The 26,502-nt window shown below is 41.1% G+C and overlaps 1 protein-coding gene across 1 annotated transcript in view; it reads left to right on the top strand.

Moving 5' to 3' along the window:
- LOC127442471 (cAMP-specific 3',5'-cyclic phosphodiesterase 4B-like) overlaps positions 1-26,502 on the top strand; it is a 99,697-nt gene that overhangs the window by 17,660 nt on the left and 55,535 nt on the right. The window contains exon 3 of the mRNA XM_051700529.1: positions 17,203-17,423. Within this exon, the coding sequence (XP_051556489.1) occupies positions 17,203-17,423 (221 nt within the window). The remainder of the gene's footprint in view (positions 1-17,202; positions 17,424-26,502) is intronic.

Genomic DNA, 26,502 nt, shown 5'->3' with positions numbered 1-26,502 from the left:
CCGTTCCCCCACCCCATGTTGATAGGTATGAGAGAAGGAGAAGTTGTTGGAGAGGGCAGAGGGTGTTGCTATATCCTCTGGGCATATCCATGTCTCTGTCAGAGCAAGGATGCTGAGGGAATGGAATGAAGTCAGCTTTGTTGACAACTGACTGGCACTTTCAGATTCCAAACAAAAATGAGAGAGGAGCAGGTGATGGTGTGCAAAGGGGCCATAGGTTGTGTGGGTTGCGATGTGTCCTGCATCTGAATTGTGAGAACCATCTGTAACAGATAACAGAGATGTGCTTGAGGACACATGTTGTCCTAGTACTGAATACTGCTCTAAAAACAAGTGAAACATTAATAAAGACACACTTACACACTACTGCAGACTCCTACTGATAGATCGCTTCCCCTGAAGTGACTAGGGATCATGCAGTTTAAATATCCTAATTGACGCTGGACACGCCTTTCTATTTTGCGAAACAAAGCTACTACATGCGACTAACCGAAAATGCAAACGCAGGAACAAATATGAATTCAGCACACAGTAAACAAACCACTCTATCCTAGCAATGAATACTGCTCTAAAAACAAGTGAAACAAGTCAAGTCATTTTTATTTGGATAGCACTTTTCACAACACACATCATTTCAAAGCAGCTTTACTGAAAATTATGCTTTAACAGAAAAAGGCTGTAATATAGTAATGTATTCGAGTCATAATAGTGTGGTTTAATAAAAAAAACATGATTGTAAGTTGCGCCTTAAAATAAATAACAGAAAATAATTATATTTATATTTAGACCCCCAGTGAGCAAGCTTAAGGCGACTGTGACAAGGAACACAAAACTCTAGGGCCAAAGATTTTCCTAGTCGACTAGTAGGCCTTAATTTAAGCCATTAGTCGACTAGTTGCACGTTTATGATATTAATTTAATTACTTAAATATATATATATTTGAGGGCATCAGAAAATGGTTTGAGTTCCAGGGCTGAGAAAGAATGTTATAAGTAACATTGCTAACACTGTTCTACATTACAGAGAATTAATAAACCATAATAATGAGCCTTTAAAATATAAATTTTACAAGCGCACGCACGAAGCGAGCCGCAGTGACACCGGCAAAAGCGAGGAGACTGTCTGAACATTTTGTTAATTTATAGAGCGAAATGCACATTAGGGTTGTGCCGACAGACGATGATCTCGGGGATCGATGATGGTCAGAGTGATCGCCAATAGCTGATGCCTTTGACGATATTTGGCTCGTTTTCCCATTAATGTATAAAATTATTCTTATTAGGCTATTAATATTACAAATAATTTGCCCGTAGACACACAGACATGCACTTGAAGAAACACAGATGACAGAAAAGCCATCTATGCGCATGTATGTTTGTTCGGTGTCGTGCAGTCTCGTGGAACAAACGTATGTAAAAGTTTCTCACTCTTTCTTTGTTTCTGTCTTCTGAATTTTTTTTTTTTTTTTTTGCAAGAACAGTATCGTCTATGAGTGCTGCAAATGACCTCAGACATCTCAGCTCAAGAGGTGCTTTGAGTTCAGTTCACTTTATTTTCACAGAGCAGTTCATTGTGACCACAACTCAGCAGACTATACATCTGGGATTAAAACATAAAATAACACAAACACGTTCACCTCAAACCATGATTTATATTTCAGTAATTATTATCATCATTATAATTTATTATTTTTACATTTATAATTGTTTTTGTCTTCATTTGTGTAAATAATTTTCCGCCTGCATGTTTAGACGGAGACTTGCCTGACGGTAAATGGAAAGGTGGTTACTTATATATATATATATATATATATATATATTATTCTTTTATCACTTCATTATTTTATCTGCTTTTTCATTTCATTTGGAGTGCAATTTGAATTTAGAAATGTATTTGATTTAGGTTTTTTGTAAATAAATTAATTTTCAATGCAAAATCACTAAAGCAAGAATATTCACCGATCCCTCAGCCCAGGGGTTGCTGATGTAATTGGATATTGCGATTATATATATATATATATATATATATATTCATGATAAGATCTAAAAGCAATAGAAGAGAAATGCAGCCACTATCAGATGATAAGAGCAAGTCAATTGAAAGTGCAGTCTGTGTACAATTAAGGGGCCTAAATGCTGACTGAAATTCTTAATATATAAAACATTTTTTGTAAAAATGAACATAGTTGGGAGGACACTACCTTCTCTGGTGTTTTTGACATAAATGAGAGATTTGAGATCGGTCTATAATTAGCCAACTCTCCAGGACCAAGCTGTGATTTCTTGATAAGTGGTTTAATAACTGCTGTCTTAAATTTTCTTGGGTCATGCCCTAAGGACAGGGCTCAAAATTAACTTTTTTACTTTGTAGCGCTGGTGCTCCCAACTTCAAAAAGTTAGGAGCACCAGCAAAAATTTAGGAGCACCCACCGAAAATTAAGGAGCACCACAACTACAATTTATATAATACTAAATAGGCTATGTATTTAAAAAAAAACATCCACACCATCAGCATTGGCGTGTTCCACCTCAACATGTCTGACAAGGATGTTTGTGGGCTGTCCATCAAGCAGGATGTGGACATACTCTATCACACACTCCTTGACAGACAGGTCGGTGTCTCCATCACTAACTACGTTTCCATTCAAGGATTTTTTGTGAAAAGTTTTTAGCACATCAAAATAAAGCTGATGGAAACGCAAATTAAATATAAGTGTTGACATAATATTTTTCCGTTTAACTCTAGCGCATAAACTCTATGGTCTTGTCCAGACTGCCACTAAAAATCAGATTTTTTGCATATCCAGATTGTATCCAGATGAGTTTTTGATAGTCTGGACAGCAAAAAACCACATGAAATCAAATTTTTCCAAATTTGATTCAAACTACATCAGGAGGTGGTTTGAAATGCAATTACATTTATGTATTTGGCAGACGCTTTTATCCAAAGCAACTTACAATGCCCTGATTACAGGGACAACCCCCCTGGAACAACCTGGAGTTAGGTGCCTTGCTCAAGGATACAATGGTGGTGACTGTGGGGATTGAACCAACAACCTTCTGCTTACTAGTGCAGTGCTTTAGTCCACTACACCACCACCACTCCAATTGAAATCTGATTTTTTCAGATGTGCCTCAGTCCGGACACTCTGGCTGCTCAAATCGGATTTCAAATGGTCTTTTGCGTCACTCTTAACGCGACACACAACGATGACGTCACAAATTAGTGACTGCAGCACGGAACATCACAATATTTACCAGTCTGCACCGCAGAGTTCTGGAGTTCTGCACCACGACTGGACAGGGCGCTTATTTGGAGAGCGAGATGTTGCACCTCCACTTTTCCCGCATCTGTTTTGAAAGCATTGTCACGTGTGTACACCTACGTCGTTACCAAAGCAACTCATGCAGATAGGTTGGTTATGTCTGAACGCGCAAATCTGATTTGATCACTTGCAATTAATAGTGTGGATAGTCTGCCTGAAAAGATCTGATTTGAGAAAAAATCAGATTTGTCTGCAGTCTGAACATAGCCTATGTCGATACTTCAAATGTTGTGAAAAACTGGTTTGGAAACACTTTTTTCAAGAAAATTGGCATTAAGGCAAAAATGTAGAGTCACATGACAGAATTTATCCCAATCGTTAGCAAAATGTAGAGTCACATGACAGAATGTATCCCAATCGTTAGCCTGTTAATCATGACGACAGTATACATCCTTGAAAGCTAATTTATTGAATGTGATTATGGATTGATCTTAACAGCATATAGATCCGATGCTGCAAACATGACACTTCCAGGAGTGCCAACACAAATATCTCGTATCATGCATATCGACAAGTGCACGGAGAACAAATGAATGGCCACTCTTTGCGATTAATTTAATCATGGTAGACATCCGTTTATTTATTAAAGTTGCTTTTACACACCATTCAAAATAATAGACGTCAGTCGTGGAATTAGCCCACAAAACAAAAAACATATAATTTCTGTGCACAAAGATGTTTTAAATTAAAAATAAATATACAATACTAGGAGAAAAACATCAGTGTGCTTTTTTGGAACACTAACATGGCCCAATACTATTAAATTATTGTTTAGTTTACTTTTGAAAAAATGCCGGCAATATTCCCTGTATGAAATTAAAGAAATTACCAAATGAAAAAAGCATTAAATACAAATAAAAAAATTACCAAATGAAAAAAAAAATTTAGAAAATAAATTTTTAGACCTATATATGCCTTTTCTTTACACAAACTTAAATTAGCTTTACCCTGTTCTGTAGACAAAATAAGTCGGCTGAATTACATTATCAGAATGTTCTGCACTTTTTTAAAGACTATTAGAACTATTTGTCCAATGCCGAATTCACTTTCAGAAAATGAGCGAACATTTTAAAACATTTAAATATTTTAAATCTAACCCTCTTTACCTCAGGATGGCATTTGCTGAGCTTCTTCAGAAAATGTAAATTGCATTATGACACTAAATTAATTTGAGATGACAATCAAGTTCAGTTGGTCGTTAAAAGTTGCTGGACAAATATGCGGGACATAATGCAGTTGTGATGTCAATGCTTTAGATTAGATGATTGTTCAAAATAGCCTATTGAATATCAAGAATGTATCATACAGTATGTAAACCCTGATATTACACCGCATAATTTTTTTCTTTAATAGCTGTGCACAGCATAGGCTACACATGGATGGATGGTCCTTATACTAAGACTGAAAGTTTCCCCCACTACTTAGTGCAGGTTGCCAGCTTGAACAGGGCCATGACAATTCGCTTTCGGGTCGGAACCTGTGGCAACCTGCGGTAGGCGCAACATCAGGACCAATATTATAGTCCTATCAGAAGGGCAACTGTTCCCTTTTGATTACAATTCCTCCTCTTCTGATTGCATTTATTAGTGAAATTAAAAAGACAGTAAGCTGGCTAATTTCAATGAATTGTCTCAATTCAATGAATTGTCCCATTTTACCAAAACTTCGGAGGAAAAAATTAGGGACATCTGGGAGATGAATTAGCGATAAACACATTTCTGTATGGAAAGGGCAGATTTATTTAGTGATAAACCAAAACTTATGCGACAAAGTGTTTTTTTAGGCACGACGTCATCATGCACACCATTTTTATCGATAAAAGGCCATTTGAATGGAAACAGGCAGAAGACAGCAAATTTCACAAAAAATATTTATGCATTTTCACTTTGTCAATAACAAAATAGTGCGAAAAGTGGATGGAAACTAGGCTAATTATGAATGAGATGTACTGAGCTGACGATACTTTAACTGCGGTGTTCTCGTGGATGGTATCTGCTGTCACGCTGATGATGTTGGCACATGACTTGTCATTTGCGTACGTCATGTTGATCTCAACGCCGTTCATTTTCATGAGCTGCAACATGGGTTTAAATTTAGTGAAGGCGAGCTCTTCTTTGGCGATGGTGTAGGCGGTGTTAAATTTCACGTTCAGCTCTGCCAATTGAGCGGAACGTCTGGCAGCATCCTGAGGATTAAAAGCTTAAACAATCGAAACCTGATCCTGAATTCTTTGGCACACACTTGTCCCGGCATTTCTTGTGCTTGGCGCTCTCCCCGTGTTTAATCAAGCTCTCGCGCTTAAAATGTGTGGATTCAGTGGCGAACGCAGTGTTACCTGCATCCTCTGTCCCACAGGCTTTACAGTGAATGCAGCGCATTGAGCCATTTTCATAGCGGAGCCAAAGTCTTTCAGCCGCTCTCTCTGAAAACTGTAAGCATTCTTTTTCGCTGGTGGATCCACATTCACCTCATGATCGCCATCGCCAACTCCAGGAGTCACATTATCTGTAACTTTAGGCAGCTTACATTAGAAATCTCTCAGTGTTCTTTTCATCTTCTCTCTTCAGCTCTTTACATTTCACGTGCTAGTTAGCTCCCTGTCACGTGACAACAGAGCGCGGTGAAAGGGAGTGATTGACGGCTAATATTAACCAATCTAAAATCTGCATTAAAGGAATGTAAAGATGAAGTTTAATTGGTTATGTAGCATTGAATAGAACGGTGGACCGGTCACTGTATCAGCTCACAGCAGGCACATAGTGCAGTAATTAGTGAATGTTCATGAGTGTGTTCATTGTACCACTGTGTGGGGTTTTTCTCTTTAATTTTCTTTAATCGAAGGAGGCGACACTATCAAGAGTGCCAGAGAAGACTGTATCTATATTTTCTGTGATTACATCAAGTTCTTCTACATTTTTTGGTTTACTGAGTATCTGAGACAAATCTGGAAGTTTTTTAGTGAAGCTATCTTTAGTGGTTGAAAGTAGTTCTACCCAGTCAATAACATGACATAGATTGAGTGACCTTTGCTAAACTCAGAATACAAGAGACAAGGTAATGATCTGAGATGTCATTGCTCTGTGGCAGAATTATCAACATCAATTCCATACAACAGAATTAAATCTAGCGTATGATTATGGCGATGAGTTGATCCTGTCACATTATGTCTGGCCCCAACAGTGTTGAGAATATCGATAAATACTAATCCCAGTGTATAATTTTCTTTATCTCTGTGAATGTTGAAGTTACAACGATTAAAGCTCTATCCACAGTAAATACTAGATCTGACAAAAAATCTGCAAATTCTCTTAGGAAATCAGAATATAACCCTGGTGGTCTATATACCGTAGCAAGAACAAAAGACGACAGAGATTTTTTATTTGTATCTGACGATGTCACATTAAGCATTATCAGTTCAAATGAACTGAACTTACTGTATATCCTGACCCCTGAGTAACACCAAAAACATCACTGTAAATTGTAGCAACACCCCCTCCTCGACCTTTCAGATGAGGCTCATTTTTATAACAATAACCTTGGGGAGTAGACTCATTTAAACTAATATATTCGTCTGGTTTAAGCCAGGATTCAGTCAAACAGAGCGAATCTAAAATATGATCTGTAATCATTTCATTCACAATTAATGCTTTGGATGAAAGCAATTTAATGTCTAATGACTTAGTGAGGGTTTTGTGTTTGGTAGTTCAGGGAACAGACACAGTCTCTATATGGTATCTAGGTGATACAGTCTCTATGTGTTGTAGTTTACACTACCGTTCAAAGGTTTAGGGTCACTTTCTCGTTCTTTATTTTTTTCACATTTTAGAATAATAGTATAGTCATCACAACTATGGAATAATAGAAATGGAAATATGGTAATTATGTTGTGATTAAAAAAATCCAAAATAAATCAAAACTATGTTATATTTTAGCATCTTCAAAGTGGCCACACTTTGCCTAGATTTTGCAGAAATGTACTCTTGGCATTTTCTCCACCAACTTCTTGAGGAATCACCCTGGGATGCTTTTTAAACAGTATTGAAGGAGTTCCCATCTATATGCTGGGCACTTAGTGGCTGCTTTTCTTAATTATTCGGTCCAAGTCATCCATTTCAAAAACTTTTTTTTTTCAATAAAATTTTAGTTTTGTAATTAAATAAATTAATATGTTAGCACAATTATATTTTTCTCTACAAAACTAATTTCAAACATTTAAGCATACACCTTCAGATCAAAAGGTTTTTAAGATCATGAGAAACATTTCAGGCAAGTGACCCCAAACCTTGGACGATAGTGTATGTGATCTGTGTGACATCTCAAGGCAGCTAGCAGACGTTTGGATTAGTCAGTTTTTCTGCTTCTTGACCTGGGCCCCAGTTAGTCAAACACTATTACTATTAAGACTATGAGCCAAATTACTAGAGAGGAGAGCTGCACCTTCCCTGGAGGGATGGAGTCCGTCTCTGTTTAGTAGGTCATGTCTATCCCAAAATTCGTCCAACTGTCTATGAATCCTATGCTATTCTGCAGACACAACTCAGACATCCAGCCATTCAGTAACATTAATCTACTATAAACCTCATCACCACGACGAAGAATCTATTGGAAATCCTTATAGGAATGGGAGAGTGGGATCGCTTTGCCCTATGAGTATGCTGCCAAGACATCACCCAAATGCTTTGCTGTGGGGGCTCTACAGCCAGAACCGAAGTGTGTGTGTTGCTCACTGTACTAACCGCATCCGAAACAATATCTACAGGCTTCTCTTTCTCACTGACCTCCACTAGCGTTTGGATGCGTGTCTCTAACACATTAATGTTCTCCGTCAGCCTGACTAATTCTTTACATTTATCACATGTAAATCCCTCACAGCTGATGGACGAAGCTATCATAAACATGTGGCTTGCAGTACAAGTAGCAATAACGTGTGCTAATGCCATGTCTTACCGCAATTGTTTGTTGTTATGGTGCTTCTCGGGCAGCGTGGGTTTGAGATCGATGTGAATCCCTCACTCAATTTTTTGTTGTTATGGTGGTTCTTGATAAGCAGTGCTTTGAGATCGATGCAATAATCTGTGTTAACACAGAGGAGAAAACGGGTGCACTCTGAAAAATGCACTCAGTTGAATCACGATAAGAGAATAACGTGGAAAATACAATGCGCGCTGAAAAATGACAAAGATTAAAGATTAAATGCTGAAAACAGAACGATAAGGAATGCTTAAAAGGCTAGCATGCTACAAACACAGACTCGAGCTAGGCGCCAGCAGCAACAGGAACAGGAATTTACTGTGTTTTGTAGGATCTGACTAGCCAGGCAGCAGGAAATTAAGAAGAATTAAGACAGAATTATACCAAGATGGCCTATAATTCTGGGAAATTCCTCTAAGCATTAAGAAGCCAGGAATTCGGACTGGTGCCAAGGAGTCTGCGGTGACCTGCATCTAACCAATGTCTGTCACCGAACAATGGAAACTTGTTCAGGATAGCACAAAGATGCCTTTTACACCCCCTTCTTTTTCCTGTGGTAAGACCAGAAAAACCTCATGTTAATGGTCGTCACATGACTGATACGGCCATCTTGGCAAGGAGACCCTCAGCAAGGAGACCCTCACCCCTAAAGGGCAGAGGTGATGGTCAGTATAATCCTCACATGCTAAAACTCATCCAAGAAAGAGAGATTGAACAGACTCTCACTGGATCTGAACTTTTGAAAACTCTCTTTAGCCAGACCAAAACTAGTGTTTTTTCTGTCATCTCCAAAGGCACAAAACAAAAATGTATTGGGTTTTACAATGCATATACATATATTATGAACTACAACATTATAAAATAACTTAATTGTATCATCATTCTACACTTCACAATGCACATAACCTAATTTTAATATGCTAAGATGCATCACATGATGCCTAACTGTGGTTAGAATCATAGAATGCATTATTCTGACCTCATGCATATATGATGCTTAATTATATAATGTGTAATAATGTATATTCAAATGTTTTTGTGAAGCAACCATAAAGAGAAAGTATGTCATGTTTCATATGTAAATGTTTGCCTTTTTATATAGAAAATGTTGATGTTAACAGATGTCTGTCATGTCTCTTGCACCAATTTCATAATATAAAAATCAAGATAAAAGTATGTTCACTTTTGAGCGGGAAAACTGACAAACCTTAAGAACCAAGACTCATTAATCACCTGCAGAAGAAGGGATAGAGAGATGATCACATGGCATCTGAAAAGCTGCCTCTGATTGGCTTAGAGCATCTTCGGGGTGTGACCAGACAGAAAGGTTAAAAAGACCAGCCTCTTCCCCCTAGAAAAGAGTTCTCTTCTCTGCTCTATGACTCACACACTTTATGGGGAGTCATGAGTCTACCTTGCGGGAGGCCTTGCTTCAATGCCCCACCTGATCATTCCAGCACGAACCATCCGGCATCCAAAAACATAGATGGTGAACAACCAGAAATTTCTACGGACCCAGCCAAAGAACCAAAGTAATGCAATGAAATGCAACGAAATGCAAGTACACCTCCAGACTTTTGCTAGTGCTGTTGTTTTATTTAAATACTCCGGGTAACCCGATAGCAAATCGAGGTATAATAAATGAAGGACTGAGGGTTCTCAGGGCTTGGCCTGTAGACTCAGTAAAGTTAAATTTTCTCCGTTACAGGTCATTTCCATTCACCTTCTGTTACAACTCATTCACCAACATGTTTTTATGTTTGTCTGTGTGTGTTAGTTTAGTTTTTATGTTGTAGATTAGAAATAAAGTTGTGTTTGTATTCAAAGAGGGTTTGACTGTGGTATATTTTGATAATCTCGTCAATTGATTCTTAAAGGTCTACGCTCCGTGCTCGAACAATATTTCAACATATTTGTGATATTATTTTCAATGGCCATGAGTTAACAGATGCGTCATATCAACTCAGAATGGCCGAATGATCAGACGTACACATTAATTATTTCAATATTTCCCAAATTAATCATAATTCCCTTCTTGAGCTAAAATTCCTCATATAAATTGTGAGCAGATACAACGAGCCTGTTGTATTACATATTTAATGGTGGAGAATTTTTATTCAGATTTCTAATCTGATCATTTGTCATTTATCCTTCATATAATGGTGGTCGAATGTGGCCAAGATTCCTAAACTAATTTACATATAATTTCTTACATATTATTGGTGATGAATGCTGGCAGTTGTAAATATACCCTGCCACAAAGTCGCTAAGTTCCTACAGTTTATAAGTGTTTTTTATAAACACAGTAATAAACACACACTTACACAATACTGCAGACTCCTACTGATAGATCGCTGCTCCTGAAGTGACTCTTTACACACACCCCTAAAAAACATTTTGCATTTTTAGAATTTGCCAAAAAACACAACTTATCCACAGTTTTCCTGACTAACCACTGGATGGCGCCATGATGATCCTAATTGCCGCTGGACTGTTTTCTGCTTCCTGTCTCCATAAGAAACTACCAATACGAGCATTGCAGACGGAGAACAACAAACATTTTAAGTTAAGAACATACACCGATGCAAGTAAAAAAACAAAAAACACACACACCTAATACTATTATGGAACCTAAAGAACAGTTGAAGGAATAGTTCACCCTAAAATGAAAATTCTGTCATCATTTACTCACGTTTTCATCCAAGCTATGAATTTCATTCATGCAGAAATTCCAAATATCGTAAAAAAATTATTTGTGGAAAAAACAGCATTTACATTCCATGCGTTTAAGAGAACAAAATTGTCACTTCTGGGGAAATTGGTGCAAATTAGAAATGAAAATGGAAGTTGAAACTACTGTGGCTCTGAAAATACTGTGGATATAAATTCTACATAAATATATTTGGTAAATGTGTTTCCATCATAGTTTATGTGCATGTTTTCTTATTGAATTAAAAAAATCACTGTAAAAACAAACAAACAACTAAATTACAGTAAAATACCGGCAGCTGTGGTTGCCAGAAATTTACCGAAAGAAATACGGTGACCATTTTTCAGGCTTTACGAGATGTAATTTTGATGCCTGTATATTTTACGGCTCACTACCGTTTATATTATTAAATTATATAAACTTGATACTAACCTTCTGGAACTATAAAAGTCTGCTTTTCACTTTAAAATGTATTGTTAATCACCATAGTAACTACAAAAGTCCATATGATTATTTAAAGTTCACCAAGAGTGGCCCTTCCAAGAGCAATAATTAATACACATGTATAGACAGTGCACAGTGTTACTCAAACACAAAACACCATCAGGGTAACACATGTGACATTAAGATAATGCAATAAACATTAACTAAACTACATCAAATATAACACAGAACACCCATTGTACATAACTGATACCAAAGATAAAAATTATCCCATAAAATATAATTAAATGAGATGGGTCACACAGGGACTTTTGGGAATGCCCGATTATTGTTTTTACTGTAATTTTAACAATAATTTACCGTAAAAAGTACATGTATTCTCTTGTTAAACATAATATTAATTTTTACCGTTAATTATACAGTAAATTCATACTTTTTACATCTAAAAAACAAAATGTTTACAATATTTTATTGTAAAATTTCATGAATTGTCTTGTTAAATATGTTATAATTTTTTACCGTAGATGTTAAGGTAACTACCTGTTAACCAATTAAAAAAATATATGTTGCATTTTTACATTCTTTTACCATTAAAATTATGGATATTTTTTACAGTGTATAATTATTTTATGCACATTTATAATTTATTCACATCTTGGTGTTTCCATCCAGCATTTCTTATGTGATATCCCAAAATTCACATAAAAGTGCGATGATGGAAACCCAGCTAGAGTCTGTCCCTGTTCACTTTATTGTATGTTAAAGATCAGCGTGAACATTCTGCAAAACATCATCTTTTGTATTTCACTGAAAATAATAATAAAACTGAATCATTTGGAATGACACGAGTTAGACACAATGACACAAATGATGACATAGCTTTCATTTTTGGATGAGCTATTCCTTTGAAAAATGACAACTCTGTTACGGACGTAAAATATATACCGAATTCTAAAACTATTTCTAAAATGTACATTTAAAAAACAAAAATTTTCATCAGTTTCTCACTTGACAAATATTTACATTTGTTGTCTGGTTTTACAGTTCTGCGCAGTTGAGGCAGAGGACAGTATGGTGTGACTCTTAAGTGACTCACAGACCACAGGAACACGGGGAACATAGAGGACATGCTGCCCATCTGTTTCCTTTTGCTACTGAGAGAATCTGTTTCTCTCATATGATAATGCTCTCTTAGGGCTTTACTAATTTGTGCATTAGCTGTTTTCCCACACTTGAGGCCTTTAAGTAACAACATTATTCCACTCTTAATGGGCAGCCACACTTTCCCCCTCTTTAAATACTTGAAATGCATTTTTGTTAATTCCAAGCACAGGAAGCTAAGCATCAAGTGTGTTGATGCCATTGTTTTACAGTTGTATCCAAACCCAAGATCCACATGGCTGACCTGGCAGTCCCCATCTTCCAGTCTCAGAGCACCAGCTGTGCATGTTAACACACAAACCTTACTGATTAACCCTCAATCAAACTCATTACTAAAGGAATCAAAGTAGTTGCCAAGGTAACTGAAGCGCTCGGTCGGTCTCTGGATATACTGTCCACATCTGTCTCTTTAACCTTTTTGTATTTGTTTACTTATTTATTTTGGCTGGATGATATATATATATATATATACACAGTACTGTATATACATGGACATATAAATTGAATATTTACAATATATTTGCAATGATTTTGCTATCAACATTAAATTATGCAACTTCGAGAATATTGTGATAATTGTAATGCACATTTCATAGAGGCCGTGTCATAAGACCCTTCCTTCTATCGCAACTGGCGAGTACGAGCATTTGTATTTGTATTGTATTTGTCTATAAGATATTAGACAGGGTTTGTTTTAATATTGTCAAAATAAAAATGCCGTTCGAGTTGAGATAGAGTTCAGTTTATTTCTGTGTCCAAACTCTCGGTTACAATGAATTGATTTATAATTCAAAGATTCATTTGTGCCATCTCTCAAAAATGCTCATGTTAGTCTCCACACAGCTTTATTTAAATATTAAAATGATTTATTAAAAATGTAGGCAAATACTTCTTTTTATTATTAATTCTAATCAAACACTTTTTTCCACACTGTTTTCCACTAAATGAATATGTAATATGACTAATTTCTGCATTAAATATGATTCTTCCTGCAGATTTGTGCAGAAATTAGTCATACTACATATTCATTTAGTGGAAAACAGTGAGGAAAACATGTTTTGATTATTTTTAACTATATAAATGTTGAATTTTGATATATATATATATATATATATATATATATTTTATATCTACATGTAGTGGAAAGGCTGGAAAAGATGGAGATACAATTTATTTTTTTTTATTTTTATTTTTTTTGCTATATCATGCAGCTGTATTATTTATTTATTAGATCTTCTTTTCAATGTTCTTTTCATTTCAGCCAGTGTGAAAATGTCTCAATTTCTCTCTCGGTTTCTCTTTCCTTCATTCCCTCCAGAGTATAGCAGCCTTTAGGTATTTAATGTCCTGTTCTGCTCTGTTTTCACAGTCTAAGCTTAGGAGCGATCACTTTTATTGCAATCGCTCCGCTGTTTGTAACATCTGCAAAGAGCGACATGATTATTAGATGATACTACAAACACTTCCCAAGGGATACCCCTTTACCCGCATTAATCAACCAGACAATCTATTTGTAGTCAGTTTTTTTCCATGGCCTTCCAATGACATTCATTAAAAAAATTTAAAAAAAATTTAATGCTCTACAGTATGTTCACATTATAATAAAAAAAACTATAGGTGGTTTGTTTTATTGTTAATTATCTTTCACAAATGGATCTACAAAATGCCCAGATGGTATAAAATTGACTTTTAAGACAATAAGAAAATAATAGAATAGAATATATTCTGTTATATGTTGGTGTTTTATTTTTCAAATATCAAAGATATGATGCAACAAATCACAGAACAGGATTAATTACTTCCATTGCGACACTATTACAGACCCTATACAATTCAAACAATTCAAAAAAAATTTTTTTTTGCAATTATGGCATTTTTTATTGTTAGACGATCCATAAGATATAGATTGAGGAATACTAAAGAGGTGTGGGCATAACTCCAAAATAAGGATGAGGTACAGGAGGTAGAATGAGGTCCTGGGTCACTAAAAACCTGAGGTATGCATTTAAGGGTTAAATCAGCATAAATTAAAAGCATTACAACTGTCTGAACTCTCCAGCTGTGTTTGACACGAGAACTCCTCCTCATCTTGTGCTGTCTACTGACAGTGTCACTGTCAGTAAGTGTGGTTTGTTGCCTGTACAGCTAGAGTTGAGCTTACTTACCGTAATTGCAATATTTTTTATATTAATCGCACAAAAAAAGTCCTAGTAAATAGTTCATGTAATATATACAGTTCAAATAACATATAACTCTTTTCCATTGCAGCTGGCCCGAATCTATAACGTTTACATTAGGGGGAAATAGCATGTAATGGGTGGGGGGAGGGTGTCTTTTTTTTTTAGTTACAACACATTTTGTAAGGGTTAGGGTTAGTGCCATGATGGAAAATTGTGTTTTCACTTGTGCTTGGAGGGGCATATGGATAATTTGGGGGGGGGCACCCCCACCCCAGCACCCCCCTAGTTCCGACCCTGCATTGGAGTAATGAGAATTAGATTTTATGCATTTCGGTAATTGGTGGGAAAATGTGCTTAAATGTCATGAAAATAATGTCACAATGAAAAAAAAAATCTTTTTTCATTCCTTTTATTATGGAGTTAAATATGTTCTTGACAGGTATTATGAGATTCAACCAAATAGTACTGCAGCAATTCTGAGAATAAAACATTCTCAGTAGCCTTCCTAACATGGAAGAAAGTCAGTACATCTCCCAGAATTACCACCAAAAACTCATGCTGATACTCAGCAGAAGCAGAAGCTATCTATCTATCCTTTCTCTCTTTCTCTCTCTTATTTCTGGATTCTCTTCTAGATCATTTAGTTATCCCTCCCTTCCGTTCACAATCTCCAGGCTGTGCTCAAGGAATTCCATTTAACACTCTGCTCTTCTAGGCAATCCTATTGCGCTATAAATATATTTCATGGTGATACATTCAGTCTCCAGCAAGGCTGTTAAAAAAATATGCTGTCCAGAAGCTACAGTGACAGTGATATGCGATCATAGCGAGGGAGCCAGCCAATAAACATGCAGTATCTGTAAAGAATTGTCAGGAGACAGAGTCAACATGCTGAAGCGATGTAAAAACACAACAGGGCCCTATATCAGTCATGTAAATGAGGGACTCACTCTCTGGAGCACTGTAGATCACGCATAGACACTTCAGAGTCATTAACATGACCTAAACCAAGATACGAACATAATTTGTGGCCTAAGGAGATTTCCAGGTTCCCACACTTGTGTGTTTCACAAAACCGTTATAACACCTTTAATTAGAGACCGTTTGAGGGAGGTGAATGTAAATTCCCTTTAAAGACAACATGAAGCAGTGTTTGCAACCCATTTTACTTCAGTAATCTGATGTATCTGAAACAAGATATTCAATAAGAAAAAAATGTAGGATGGGACTTGATTTAATCCATTAGGAATTGATTGCATTGTGTAAAGTGGGCATTACATGCCAAAGTGGAACTAGGTGGCTGGAGGTGAGGGGTTGATAAGTAAGAGGGATTAAAGGAATAGTTCACCCAAAAATAAAAATTCTCTCATCATTTACTCACCCTTATGCCATCTCAGAAGTGTATGACTTTCTTTCTTCTGGAGAACACAAATGTTGAATTTTAAAAGAATATCTCAGCTCTGTAGGTCCATACAATGCAAGTGAATGGTGACCAGATCTTTGAAATTCCAAAAAGCACATAAATGCAACATAAAAGTAATCCATATGACATCAGTGGTTTAATCCATGTCTTCTGAAGCGATCCAATTGGTTTTGGGTGAGAACAGACCAAACTAAATTTGACTATAAACCTTGATGTTAGAAGTCTTCTTGGCAATCATGATCTCAAACTTGATTACACTTCCTATAGCACCATCTAGCATTCTGTGCATGCATCAAGTACTAGGAAGTGTAATCGAGCTTGAAATCATGATCGTGCCTGTAGACTTCAATGGCAAGATGTCCAGTAAAAAATGATTTTTTACAGTTTGTTCTGTTCTCACCCAAAATTGATTAGATTGCTTTACAAGACATGGATTAAACCACTGGAGTCTTATGGGTTACTTTGATGCTGCATTTGTGTGCTTTTTGGAGCTTCAAAGTTTTGGACCCCATAAACTTGCATTGTATGGACCTAAAAATCTTCATTTGTGTTTAGCAGAAGAAAGTAAGTCATACACATCTGGGATGGCATGAGGGTGAATAAATGAGAGAATTTTCAATTTTGGGTGAATTATTCCTTTAATGAAAGTAATTTCAGAGGCGGAGAATGTTATATTTTGATGAAAGATTACGTAGAGTATTGCGATTTCTTCCATTCTTTTTTCTATGAGTAGTCCATCTCCTGGTTAAACTTCTGCCCGCAGCTATTTATTTGTTAACCTCAGTTATACAGTGCCCTCCAGTGCATGTAGTAACACACTACATGATTTTGCTACCGGTTTACCTTCTTGCATATAGTCTTTCAGTCAATCATTTGTGCATTAATTTCCTTGATTTTTCAACATAAGGTCATTGATTTTGGGAAGTTAGGAGATATTTTAAAAAGTGGATGGCATAAAACATTTAAGTTTTTTCTTTACTGTGTTAGGACAGCAGGGACCCCTCGGGATGCACTTCTTCAGGAGCCACATTGGGTGTGGATCTCTGGCGAGGGCCCAGACGGCACTCAGGAACCCTTGTGTTGCCGCCATTGTCATGGAGACAGGCAGAGAGGGCCCGCTGTCCTCAAGAATATTACATTTCCAGACCCACCTCACTGGGCTTCATTACCCCACCGCGTATAGACATCACACCAGTGCCCTCTGATGGGTAAGTTCAATGTTTTATACAACAGTTAGAGCTGACCATGACGTCTGATTGTCTGAAAGGTGTTTTTTCAGCCATAACTGTATAATTCCGCTGATTACCTGGAACATCAGTAGTCAGGTAACAGCGAAATTCCAGAACTAATATAATAAAACTAAAACACATAATTGAAATTATGTTTATTTGCTGTTTGATTTATGTTCTTCTTTACTTCGGAAACGGTTATAAATGCACTAGAGCGCAACAGTGTCCACCACCTTTTTCAGCCGTGGCGGAGAGAAGTGTTTTTTCCATTCATTTTTTCCCATTGGGAGTCATCATAAATGCGTTCTAAGCCATTAACAAAAAAACCAACCAGCTCCCAGGTGAATCTCAACATTACAAACTTTAATTTGAACCACAAAAGTATTTGACAGCTACACATGGTCCAATTAAACGGTAACAGATAGATACTATGTTAAATTCAATTTAACATCCAGACAAATTATATTAAATATTTACTATATTATCCTCATTGAAGTACTATTTATTTATAACTGTTCGTATTTTAATGGGGACATGAATTTCACATGACACTTGAACAAATTGCATCCATGGTGTTATTCATTATAACACACACCCTCTTGTGGTCTTTTGCGCAAATATCTAACTTTGCATATTTTAATTTAATTTCAATTGTAAGTCAAAATCTGAAATCAAATTATCTTAAATACAGTGCATCTGGAAAGTATTCACAGCGCTTCACTTTTTCCACATTTTATGTTACAGCCTTATTCCAAAATGGATTAAATTCATTATTTTCCTCAAAATTCTACAAACAATACCCCATAATGACAATGTGAAAGAAGTTTGTTTGAAATCTTTGCAAATTTATTAAAAATAAAAAACGAAAGAAATCACGTACATAAGTATTCACAGCCTTTGTCATGACACTCAAAATTGAGCTCAGGTGCATCCTGTTTCCACTGATCATCCTTGAGATGTTTCTACAACTTGATTGGAGTCCACCTGTGGTAAATTCAGTTGATTGGACATGATTTGGAAAGGCACATACCTGTCTATATAAGGTCCCACTGTTAACAGTGCATGTCAGAGCACAAACCAAGCCATGAAGTCCAAGGAATTGTCTGTAGACCTCCTAGACAGGATTGTATCGAGGCACAGATCTGGGGAAGGGTACAGAAAAATGTCTGCAGCATTAAAGGTCCCAATGAGCACAGTGGCCTCCATCATCCGTAAATGGAAGAAGTTTGGAACCACCAGGACTCTTCCTAGAGATGGCCGCCTGGCCAAACTGAGCGATCGGGGGAGAAGGGCTTTAGTCAGGGAGGTGACCAAGAACCTGATGGTCACTCTGACAGAGCTCCAGCATTTCTCTGTGGAGAGAGGAGAACCTTCCAGAAGAACAACCATCTCTGCAGCACTCCACCAATCAGGCCTGTATGGTAGAGTGGCCAGACGGAAGCCACTCTTCAGTAACAGGCACATGACAGCCCGCCTGGAGTTTGCCACAAGGCACCTGAAGGACTCTCAGACCATGAGAAACAAAGATTGAACTCTTTGGCCTGAATGGCAAGCGTCATGTCTGGAGGAAACCAGGCACCGCTCATCACCTGGCCAATACCATCCCTACAGTGAAGAATGGTGGTGGCAGCATCATGCTGTGGGGATGTTTTTCAGCGGCAGGAACTGGGAGACTAGTCAGGATCGAGGGAAAGATGAATGCAGCAATGTACAGAGACATCCTTGATGAAAACCTGCTCCAGAGCGCTCTGGACCTCAGACTGGGGCGAAGGTTCATCTTCCAACAGGACAACGACCCTAAGCACACAGCCAAGATAACAAAGGAGTGGCTACGGGACAACTCTGTGAATGTCCTTGAGTGGCCTAGCCAGAGCCCAGACTTGAACCTGATTGAACATCTCTGGAGAGATCTGAAAATGGCTGTGCACCGACGCTCCCCATCCAACCTGATGGAGCTTGAGAGGTCCTGCAAAGAAGAATGGGAGAAACTGCCCAAAAATAGGTGTGCCAAGCTTGTAGCATCATACTCAAAAAGACTTGAGGCTGTAATTGGTGCCAAAGTATTGAGCAAAGGCTGTGAATACTTCTGTACCTGTGATTTTTTTTGTTTTTTTATTTTTAATAAATTTGCAAAAATGTCAAACAAACTTCTTTCATGTTGTCATTATGGGGTATTGTTTGTAGAATTTTGAGGAAAATAATGAATTTAATCCACTTTGGAATAAAGCTGTAACATAACAAAATGTGGAAAAAGTGAAGCGCTGTGAATACTTTCCGGATGCACTGTATGTATTGTAATACTCTGGGATATAGTGCCTGCCTTTAGACAAAACAAGGAGACTGAAAACAATGAGTTTTGGAATAAAACTTTTGCACCTATCTATCCTTACCAAGTTCATAACACATTTAAACAGGGTCAAGTCAGGTGCCATGTAGACTAAGGTTCCAGAATGTTCAAGAAAGATGACTCTTGGAAAGGCAGGGCAGCCAGAGGCCTCACAAGTGGGGAAGAGGGGAGGAAAGAGGGAAAAGGGCAGAATGGATGCAGAAAGGGAGAGTCTGGCCTACACTGCATAGCAACACACACTTCTGCAGCCTAACCACTGGATTTAAGGCTTAGCACTGGCAGACAGCATTGTTTATGAGACTTCCACATGGATTTAAAACAGGATGCTGACATTAGTCCTGTCAAGCAGAGGATAGAGATCAGATTGGATGCGGACTGTCAGTCTGATGTGAGAGAGCTTGCAGCCGGTGCAAAGAACTCGCTCCAGAACTCCCCAGGCATGTTCAGAAAGCTGGTGGTGAATAAAACTGTCCGCCAACGCAGGCGCTTCACAGTGGCAGTGTCTCACACCTGGTAAGTCTCAGTGTTTGCAATTTCTTTTTGCTGTATCCTTATTAAATCAATCCAACTCGAACTTGAAGAATTTACAAGCATTATTATTTTTATACATTTGGGAGAGACTTTTATCCAAAGCGACTTACAATGCATTTGGGATAATCCTTTTTTTTAATCCATGCATGCCCTGGAATTCACACCCATAACCTTGCGGTTGTATGCGCCATGCTCTACCAGTTGACCAACAGGAACATATCACCTCTTCATAAATTAGCAATTAAATAACAACATTAAAAAACAGGTAAAAACAGTGCAGATGGACACAAAACTGCATTCAATGTGAATGGCCTCTAAATCTTATCGATAAATGTGCAAGATGCTGAAAAAACAGTGAGATGTGGCACATCAGTCAAAGACGTCCGTCTAGTGCATGTTTATAAAGAAAAACTATTTAAAACAGTGCAGGTGGACACAAAAAACACTTTTGGTGTGAACGGCCCCTAACCCTTAAAAATGCAGTGCTTATGCGCAAGACACTGAAAAAACAGTGGGGTGCGGCACAATGGTCAAAGACGTATGTCTAGTGCCAGTTTACATTTTAAAAACAGTTAAAAACAGTGCAGACGAACACAAAAACATGTTCAGTGTGAAAGGCCTCTAACTTAAAAACAAAGCGCTTATGCACGAGGCGCTGAAAAAACAGCGGGATGCGGTGTAACGGTCAAAGATGTCCGTCTAGTACAAGTTTACATAGTAAAACAGTTAAAAACAGTGCAGATGGACACAAAATCACATTCATTATGAACGGCCTCTAACTCTGAAAAATGCAGCGCTTATGCACGAGGCACTGAAAAAACAGCGGGTTGTGGCACAATGGCGAAAGACGTCCATCTAATGCATGTTTATAAAGAAAAAAGATTTAAAACAGTGCAGATGGACACAAAAACGCATTCGGTGTGAATGGCTTCTAACTCATAAAAATGCAGCGCTTATGCACAAGATGCAGAAAAAACAGTGGGATGCACCGCAATGGTCAAAGACGTCCATCTAATGCATGTTTATAAAGAAAAATAATTTAAAACCATGCAGATGGACACAAAAAAGCATTCGGCGTGAACAGCCTCTAACTTAAAAATGCGTTCATGAGCAAGACACTGAAAAAACAGCAAGACATTGGGCAATAATCAAACATGTCTGTCTAGTTCATGTTTACAAAGAAAAAAGTTAAAAACTGTGCAGATGGAACCGCATTCAGTGTGAATGGCCTCTAACTCCCAAAAATGCAGCACTCATGTGCGAGGCACTGAAAAAAAACATACATGGATGGCACATCGGTCAAAGACATCCATCCAGTGCAAGTTTACATGGAAACTTTGTTAAAAACAGACAGACAGGCAGACACGCATTCAGTGTGAACGACCTATTAAAAATGCAGCGCTCATGCAATAGACGGATGTCTTTGACCATTGTGCCATGTGTTCCCTATCTGTCACTCACTCGACGTTGTGTCGATGTAGTGACACTAGGGGTCACTCTTGGGAGCCCGAGACACCTCTGGTCTATGATAAAAGGCCAATGAAAATTGGCGAGTGGTATTTGCATGCCACTCCCTGGACATATGGGTATAAAAGGAGCTGATATGCAACCACTCATTCAGATTTTCTCTTCGGAGCTGAACGGTCATGCTCATTGAGCTGAATTCCACTGTTCATTCACCTCTGCTGGATCTGACGGTGCATTTCAGCGGCTTCTCGCTCCTCTGCACTGGTGCACTGCAGAGAACGCCCCTGGGCACTTCGGCAGAAAACAAGAGAGTATATTTTCTGAAAGAGCTTTTTTCTCTAAAAGAGTATTTTTCTCTAAAAGAGCGGCACACACGGAACGTCTTTTTAAAGACGCGTCTTTTTAAAGATGCCTTTCTGATTGTGTTTTATTCCAGGTTGCGGTTGTTATCGCTCAACTTCGGATGGTCATGATGGCTGTCTTTCGTGTCTGGGCACGACCCACATGGAGGCAGCGTTTGTGGATGGTTCATGTTCTCATTGCGAGAACATGACCATGGCAACGTTGCGGTCGCGGCTTGCTTTCGTAAGAAAGGCTAGGGCCCCCTTCCCGCCTCGGTCCTTCTACCTACGGGTATGAGGCCAGCGCGGCTAGCACTGGGGGCGATTTGGGGGCCCCAGTGGGATCGCCTCCGCCGGGTATCCCCCCGCAGACCTCCCATTCCCCAGCACGTTCGTCTGCCCCAGTCGGGCTTCCGGATGAGTTCGCCGGCTCATCTCACGGCGAGTCTGGCTTCTTGTTCGGAGCCCGCGAAGATGATGAGCTCTCGAGCGCAGCATTGGAGAGCGGGCTTGTCCAGTCGGACGCAGAAGCCTCAGCTGGGCTTCCCCCCTCGGGGACGATTGCCCAGTCACAGGCTGATGCCGAAATGACAGACATGCTTTCCCGGGTGGCCACGAGCATCGGGTTAGAGTGGAACCCTCCGCTCTCCCCTGAACCCTCGCGGCTTGATGATTGGTTCCTGGGCTTGTGGCGCCGCTCAAAGCAGCCTCGTCCCGATCCAGTGCCATTCTTCCCGGAAGTGCATGAGGAGCTGACGAAATCGTGGGAGGCACCTTTTACTGCCCGGCCCCAATTCCGCAGTTCCCCTGCTCTCACTACCCTCGATGGCGTGGCGGCCAGGGGCTATATGGTGATTCCCCCGGTGGATAAGGCGCTCGCGGTGCACCTATGCCCGCAGAGCGCCGCCACCTGGCGCAGACGCCCTAAGCTCCCGTCCAAGCCCTGTAGGTTCACGTCGTCCCTGACGGCTAAAGCCTACAGCGCTGCTGGACAAGCCGCCTCTGCCCTGCACGCCATGGCTCTCCTGCAGGTCCACCAAGCCAAGGCGTTGAAAGAACTGCACGAGGGTAGTTCTGCCCTAGATTTGATGCAGGAACTGCGCTCGGCAACTGACCTCGCTCTCTGAGCGACGAAGGTCACGGCGCGGTCTCTCGGGTGGACGATGGCCACATTAGTGGTCCAGGAGCGCCACCTTTGGCTCAACCTGGTCGAGATGGGTGAGGCCGACAAGACACGGTTTCTTACTGCCCCCATTTCCCAGGCTGGCCTATTCGGCGACACCGTCGAGGACTTTGCCCAGCAGTTCTCGGCGGTGAAGCAGCAGACGGAGGCGATCCAGCACATCCTGCGCGGCTCAAGATCCCGCACCCCGTCTGCTCGTCGCCAAGGGCGTCCCCCTGCGGTGACTGCACCTGCTCTGCCGCAGCCTGCCCCTTTGGCCCAGCCCCGGCGTGAAGCCCACCGCAGGAAGCAGACGCCACCCGTCTCACAGTCGGCACCTAAGAACCCACAGAGGTCGTCAAAGCGTCCCTGAGATGGGCGACCCAAGGACGAAGGAACCCACTCACCTGGAGCTGGTAAGAAGACCACTCCATCCCCCGGTGGAGGGCCGGGTGGAAAATCTTTTGTTGCCTTTTTGTTTGATTTCGCTGCATGTCCAAGTGGCTGCGGTACCCAACAGTTCAGCAAAAGAGCGGTTTCCTTCCTCCCTGGGTCACATACCTGGTGTGCACAGTCATCATCACGACTACCGTCCATGGGTTTTTTCTTGCAGGATTGGCGCTCCAGCGGTGGTCTTTCCGCCCCTGAGCGCCTAGCTGTGGCACACAGCCGCCCCTGATGTGGCAGTCTCCACGGGTTATGAGGACAGGCCTCTTCCTCCCCCGTTCCAGGCTGTTCTGGGGGTGGTCACAAGGAGCCAGGTAAGTGCTTTGATGTCCCTAGACTCAGCACGGCCACGATGTGGTGTGGCACCTCGAGCTCTGCCCCGCCGCGAGGCCCCACCTGCCGGTACGTCCGACGACGTTGTCCCCTTGGTCCCCCTTGCGCGGAACTTGGACGCGTGGCTTGCGCTTTCCAATCCATCGCAATGGCTGATCCGGACTGTCCGACTCGGCTACGTGATTCAGTTCGCCAGGCGCCCGCCCAGGTTCAGCGGTATTCACTTCACCTTGGTCAAGAATGAAAATGCTGCTACCTTGCACGTGGAGATCGCTACCATCCTACGGAAGGGCGCGATAGAACCTGTCCCTCCAGCCAAAATGAAGAAGGGGTTTTACAGACGCTACTTCATCGTACCAAAAAAAGGCGGTGGGTTGCGGCCAATCTTGGACCTGCGAGTACTGAACCGGGCCTTACACAGACTCCCGTTCAAGATGCTGACGCAAAAACGCATTCTGGTGAGCGTCCGGCATCAAGATTGGTTCGCAGCGGTATACCTGAAGGACGCGTACTTCCACGTCTCGATCCTTCCTCGACACAGACCCTTCCTGCGGTTTGCATTCGAGGGTCAGGCATATCAGTACAATGTCCTCCCTTTCGGCCTGTCCCTGTCTTCTGGCATCTTCACGAAGGTCGCAGAGGCTGCCCTTGCCCCGTTAAGGGAGGTGGGCATTCGCATTCTCAAATATCTCAATGACTGGCTAATCCTAGCTCACTCTCGAGACATGTTGTGCGCACACAGGTACTTGGTGCTCTCACACCTCAGCCGACTAGGGCTTCGGGTCAACTGGGAAAAGAGCAAGCTCCTCCTGGTTCAGAGCATCTCTTTTCTCGGTTTGGAGCTGGACTCAGTCTCTTTGACGGCGCGCCTTACGAACGAGTGCGCCCAGTCAGTGCTGGCCTGTTTGAAGGCATTCAAACAGAAAACAGCAGTTCCACTGAAACTTTTTCAGAGGCTCCTAGGGCATATGGCATCCTCGGCGGTAGCCACCCCGCTCGGGTTGATGCATATGAGACCGCTTCAGCACTGGCTTCAGACTCAAGTCCCGAGATGGGCATGGCGCCACGGGACACATCGCGTGGTCATCACGCCGGTCTGTCACCGTCTTTTCAGCCCTTGGAACGACCTCTCGTTTCTATGGGCAGGTGTTCCTCTAGAACTGGTCTCCAGGCATGTCGTGGTCACGACAGACGCATCCAAAACGGGCTGGGGCGCTGTTTCCAACGGGCACACAGCCGCCGGCCTCATCAACTGCCTAGAGTTGTTGGCAATTCTGCTCGCCCTGCGGAGGTTTCGGCCATTGATCCAGGGCAAGCAGTTGTTAGTTCGGACAGACAACACGGCAACGGTAGCATATGTCAACCGCCAAGGTGGTCTGCGCTCTCGTTGTATGTCACAACTCGCCCACCGTCTCCTCCTCTGGAGTCATCAGCACTTCAAGTCACTGCGAGCCACTCACATCCCGGGCAACCTCAACACTACAGCGGACACGGTGTCACGGCAGGTTACCCTCAGGGGAGAGTGGATACTCCACCCTCAGGTGGTCCAGCTGATTTGGAGTCGATTCGGATGGGCACCTGCGGTGGTAGACATGATCACTCAGGCTAGGGCCCCCTCTACGAGGCGCCTGTATGCCTTTAAGTGGCGTCTGTTCGCTAAGTGGTGTTCTTCCCGACGGGAAGTCCCCCAGAGATGCGCAGTCAGATCGGTGCTTTCCTTCCTGCAGGAGAGGTTGGAAGGGAGGCTGTCCCCTTCCACGTTGAAGGTGTATGTTGCCACCATAGCAGCACACCATGACGCAGACAACGGTAAGTCCTTAGGGAAGCACGACCTGATCATCAGATTCCTAAGAGGCGCCAGGAGGCTGAATCCCTCCAGACCGTGCCTCGTTCCCTCATGGGACCTCTCTGTAGTTCTTCAGGGTCTACAGAGAGACCCCTTTGAGCCTTTGCAGTCAGCCGAGCTTAAGGCACTCTCCTTGAAGACTGCCCTCCTGACTGCGCTCACTTCCATCAAGAGGGTAGGAGACCTGCAAGCGTTCTCTGTCAGCGAAATGTGCCTGGAGTTCGGTCCGGGCTACTCTCAAGTGATCCTGAGACCCCGACCGGGCTATGTGCCCAAGGTTCCCACCACCCCTTTTAGGGACCAGGTGGTGAACCTGCAAGCGCTGCCCCAGGAGGAGGCAGACCCAGCCCTGTCGTTGCTGTGTCCGGTGCGTGCTTTACGCATCTATTTGGATCGCACGCAGAGCTTTAGGATCTCTGAGCAGCTCTTTGTCTGCTTTGGTGCACAGCGGAAAGGAAGCGCTGTCTCCAAGCAGAGGATCGCCCGCATATCTCGCCCAGGACATGCTGCCCCCAGTAGGGGTACGAGTCCATTCTACCAGGGGTGTAGTGGCTTCCTGGGTCCTGGCCAGGGGTGCCTCTCTA

This window comes from Myxocyprinus asiaticus, chromosome 6 (assembly GCF_019703515.2).
Source record: "Myxocyprinus asiaticus isolate MX2 ecotype Aquarium Trade chromosome 6, UBuf_Myxa_2, whole genome shotgun sequence".
In the NCBI taxonomy this organism is placed as follows: domain Eukaryota; kingdom Metazoa; phylum Chordata; class Actinopteri; order Cypriniformes; family Catostomidae; genus Myxocyprinus; species Myxocyprinus asiaticus.
Note: the sequence above shows the minus strand (reverse complement) of the source record. Positions and strands in the feature narration are given on the sequence as shown.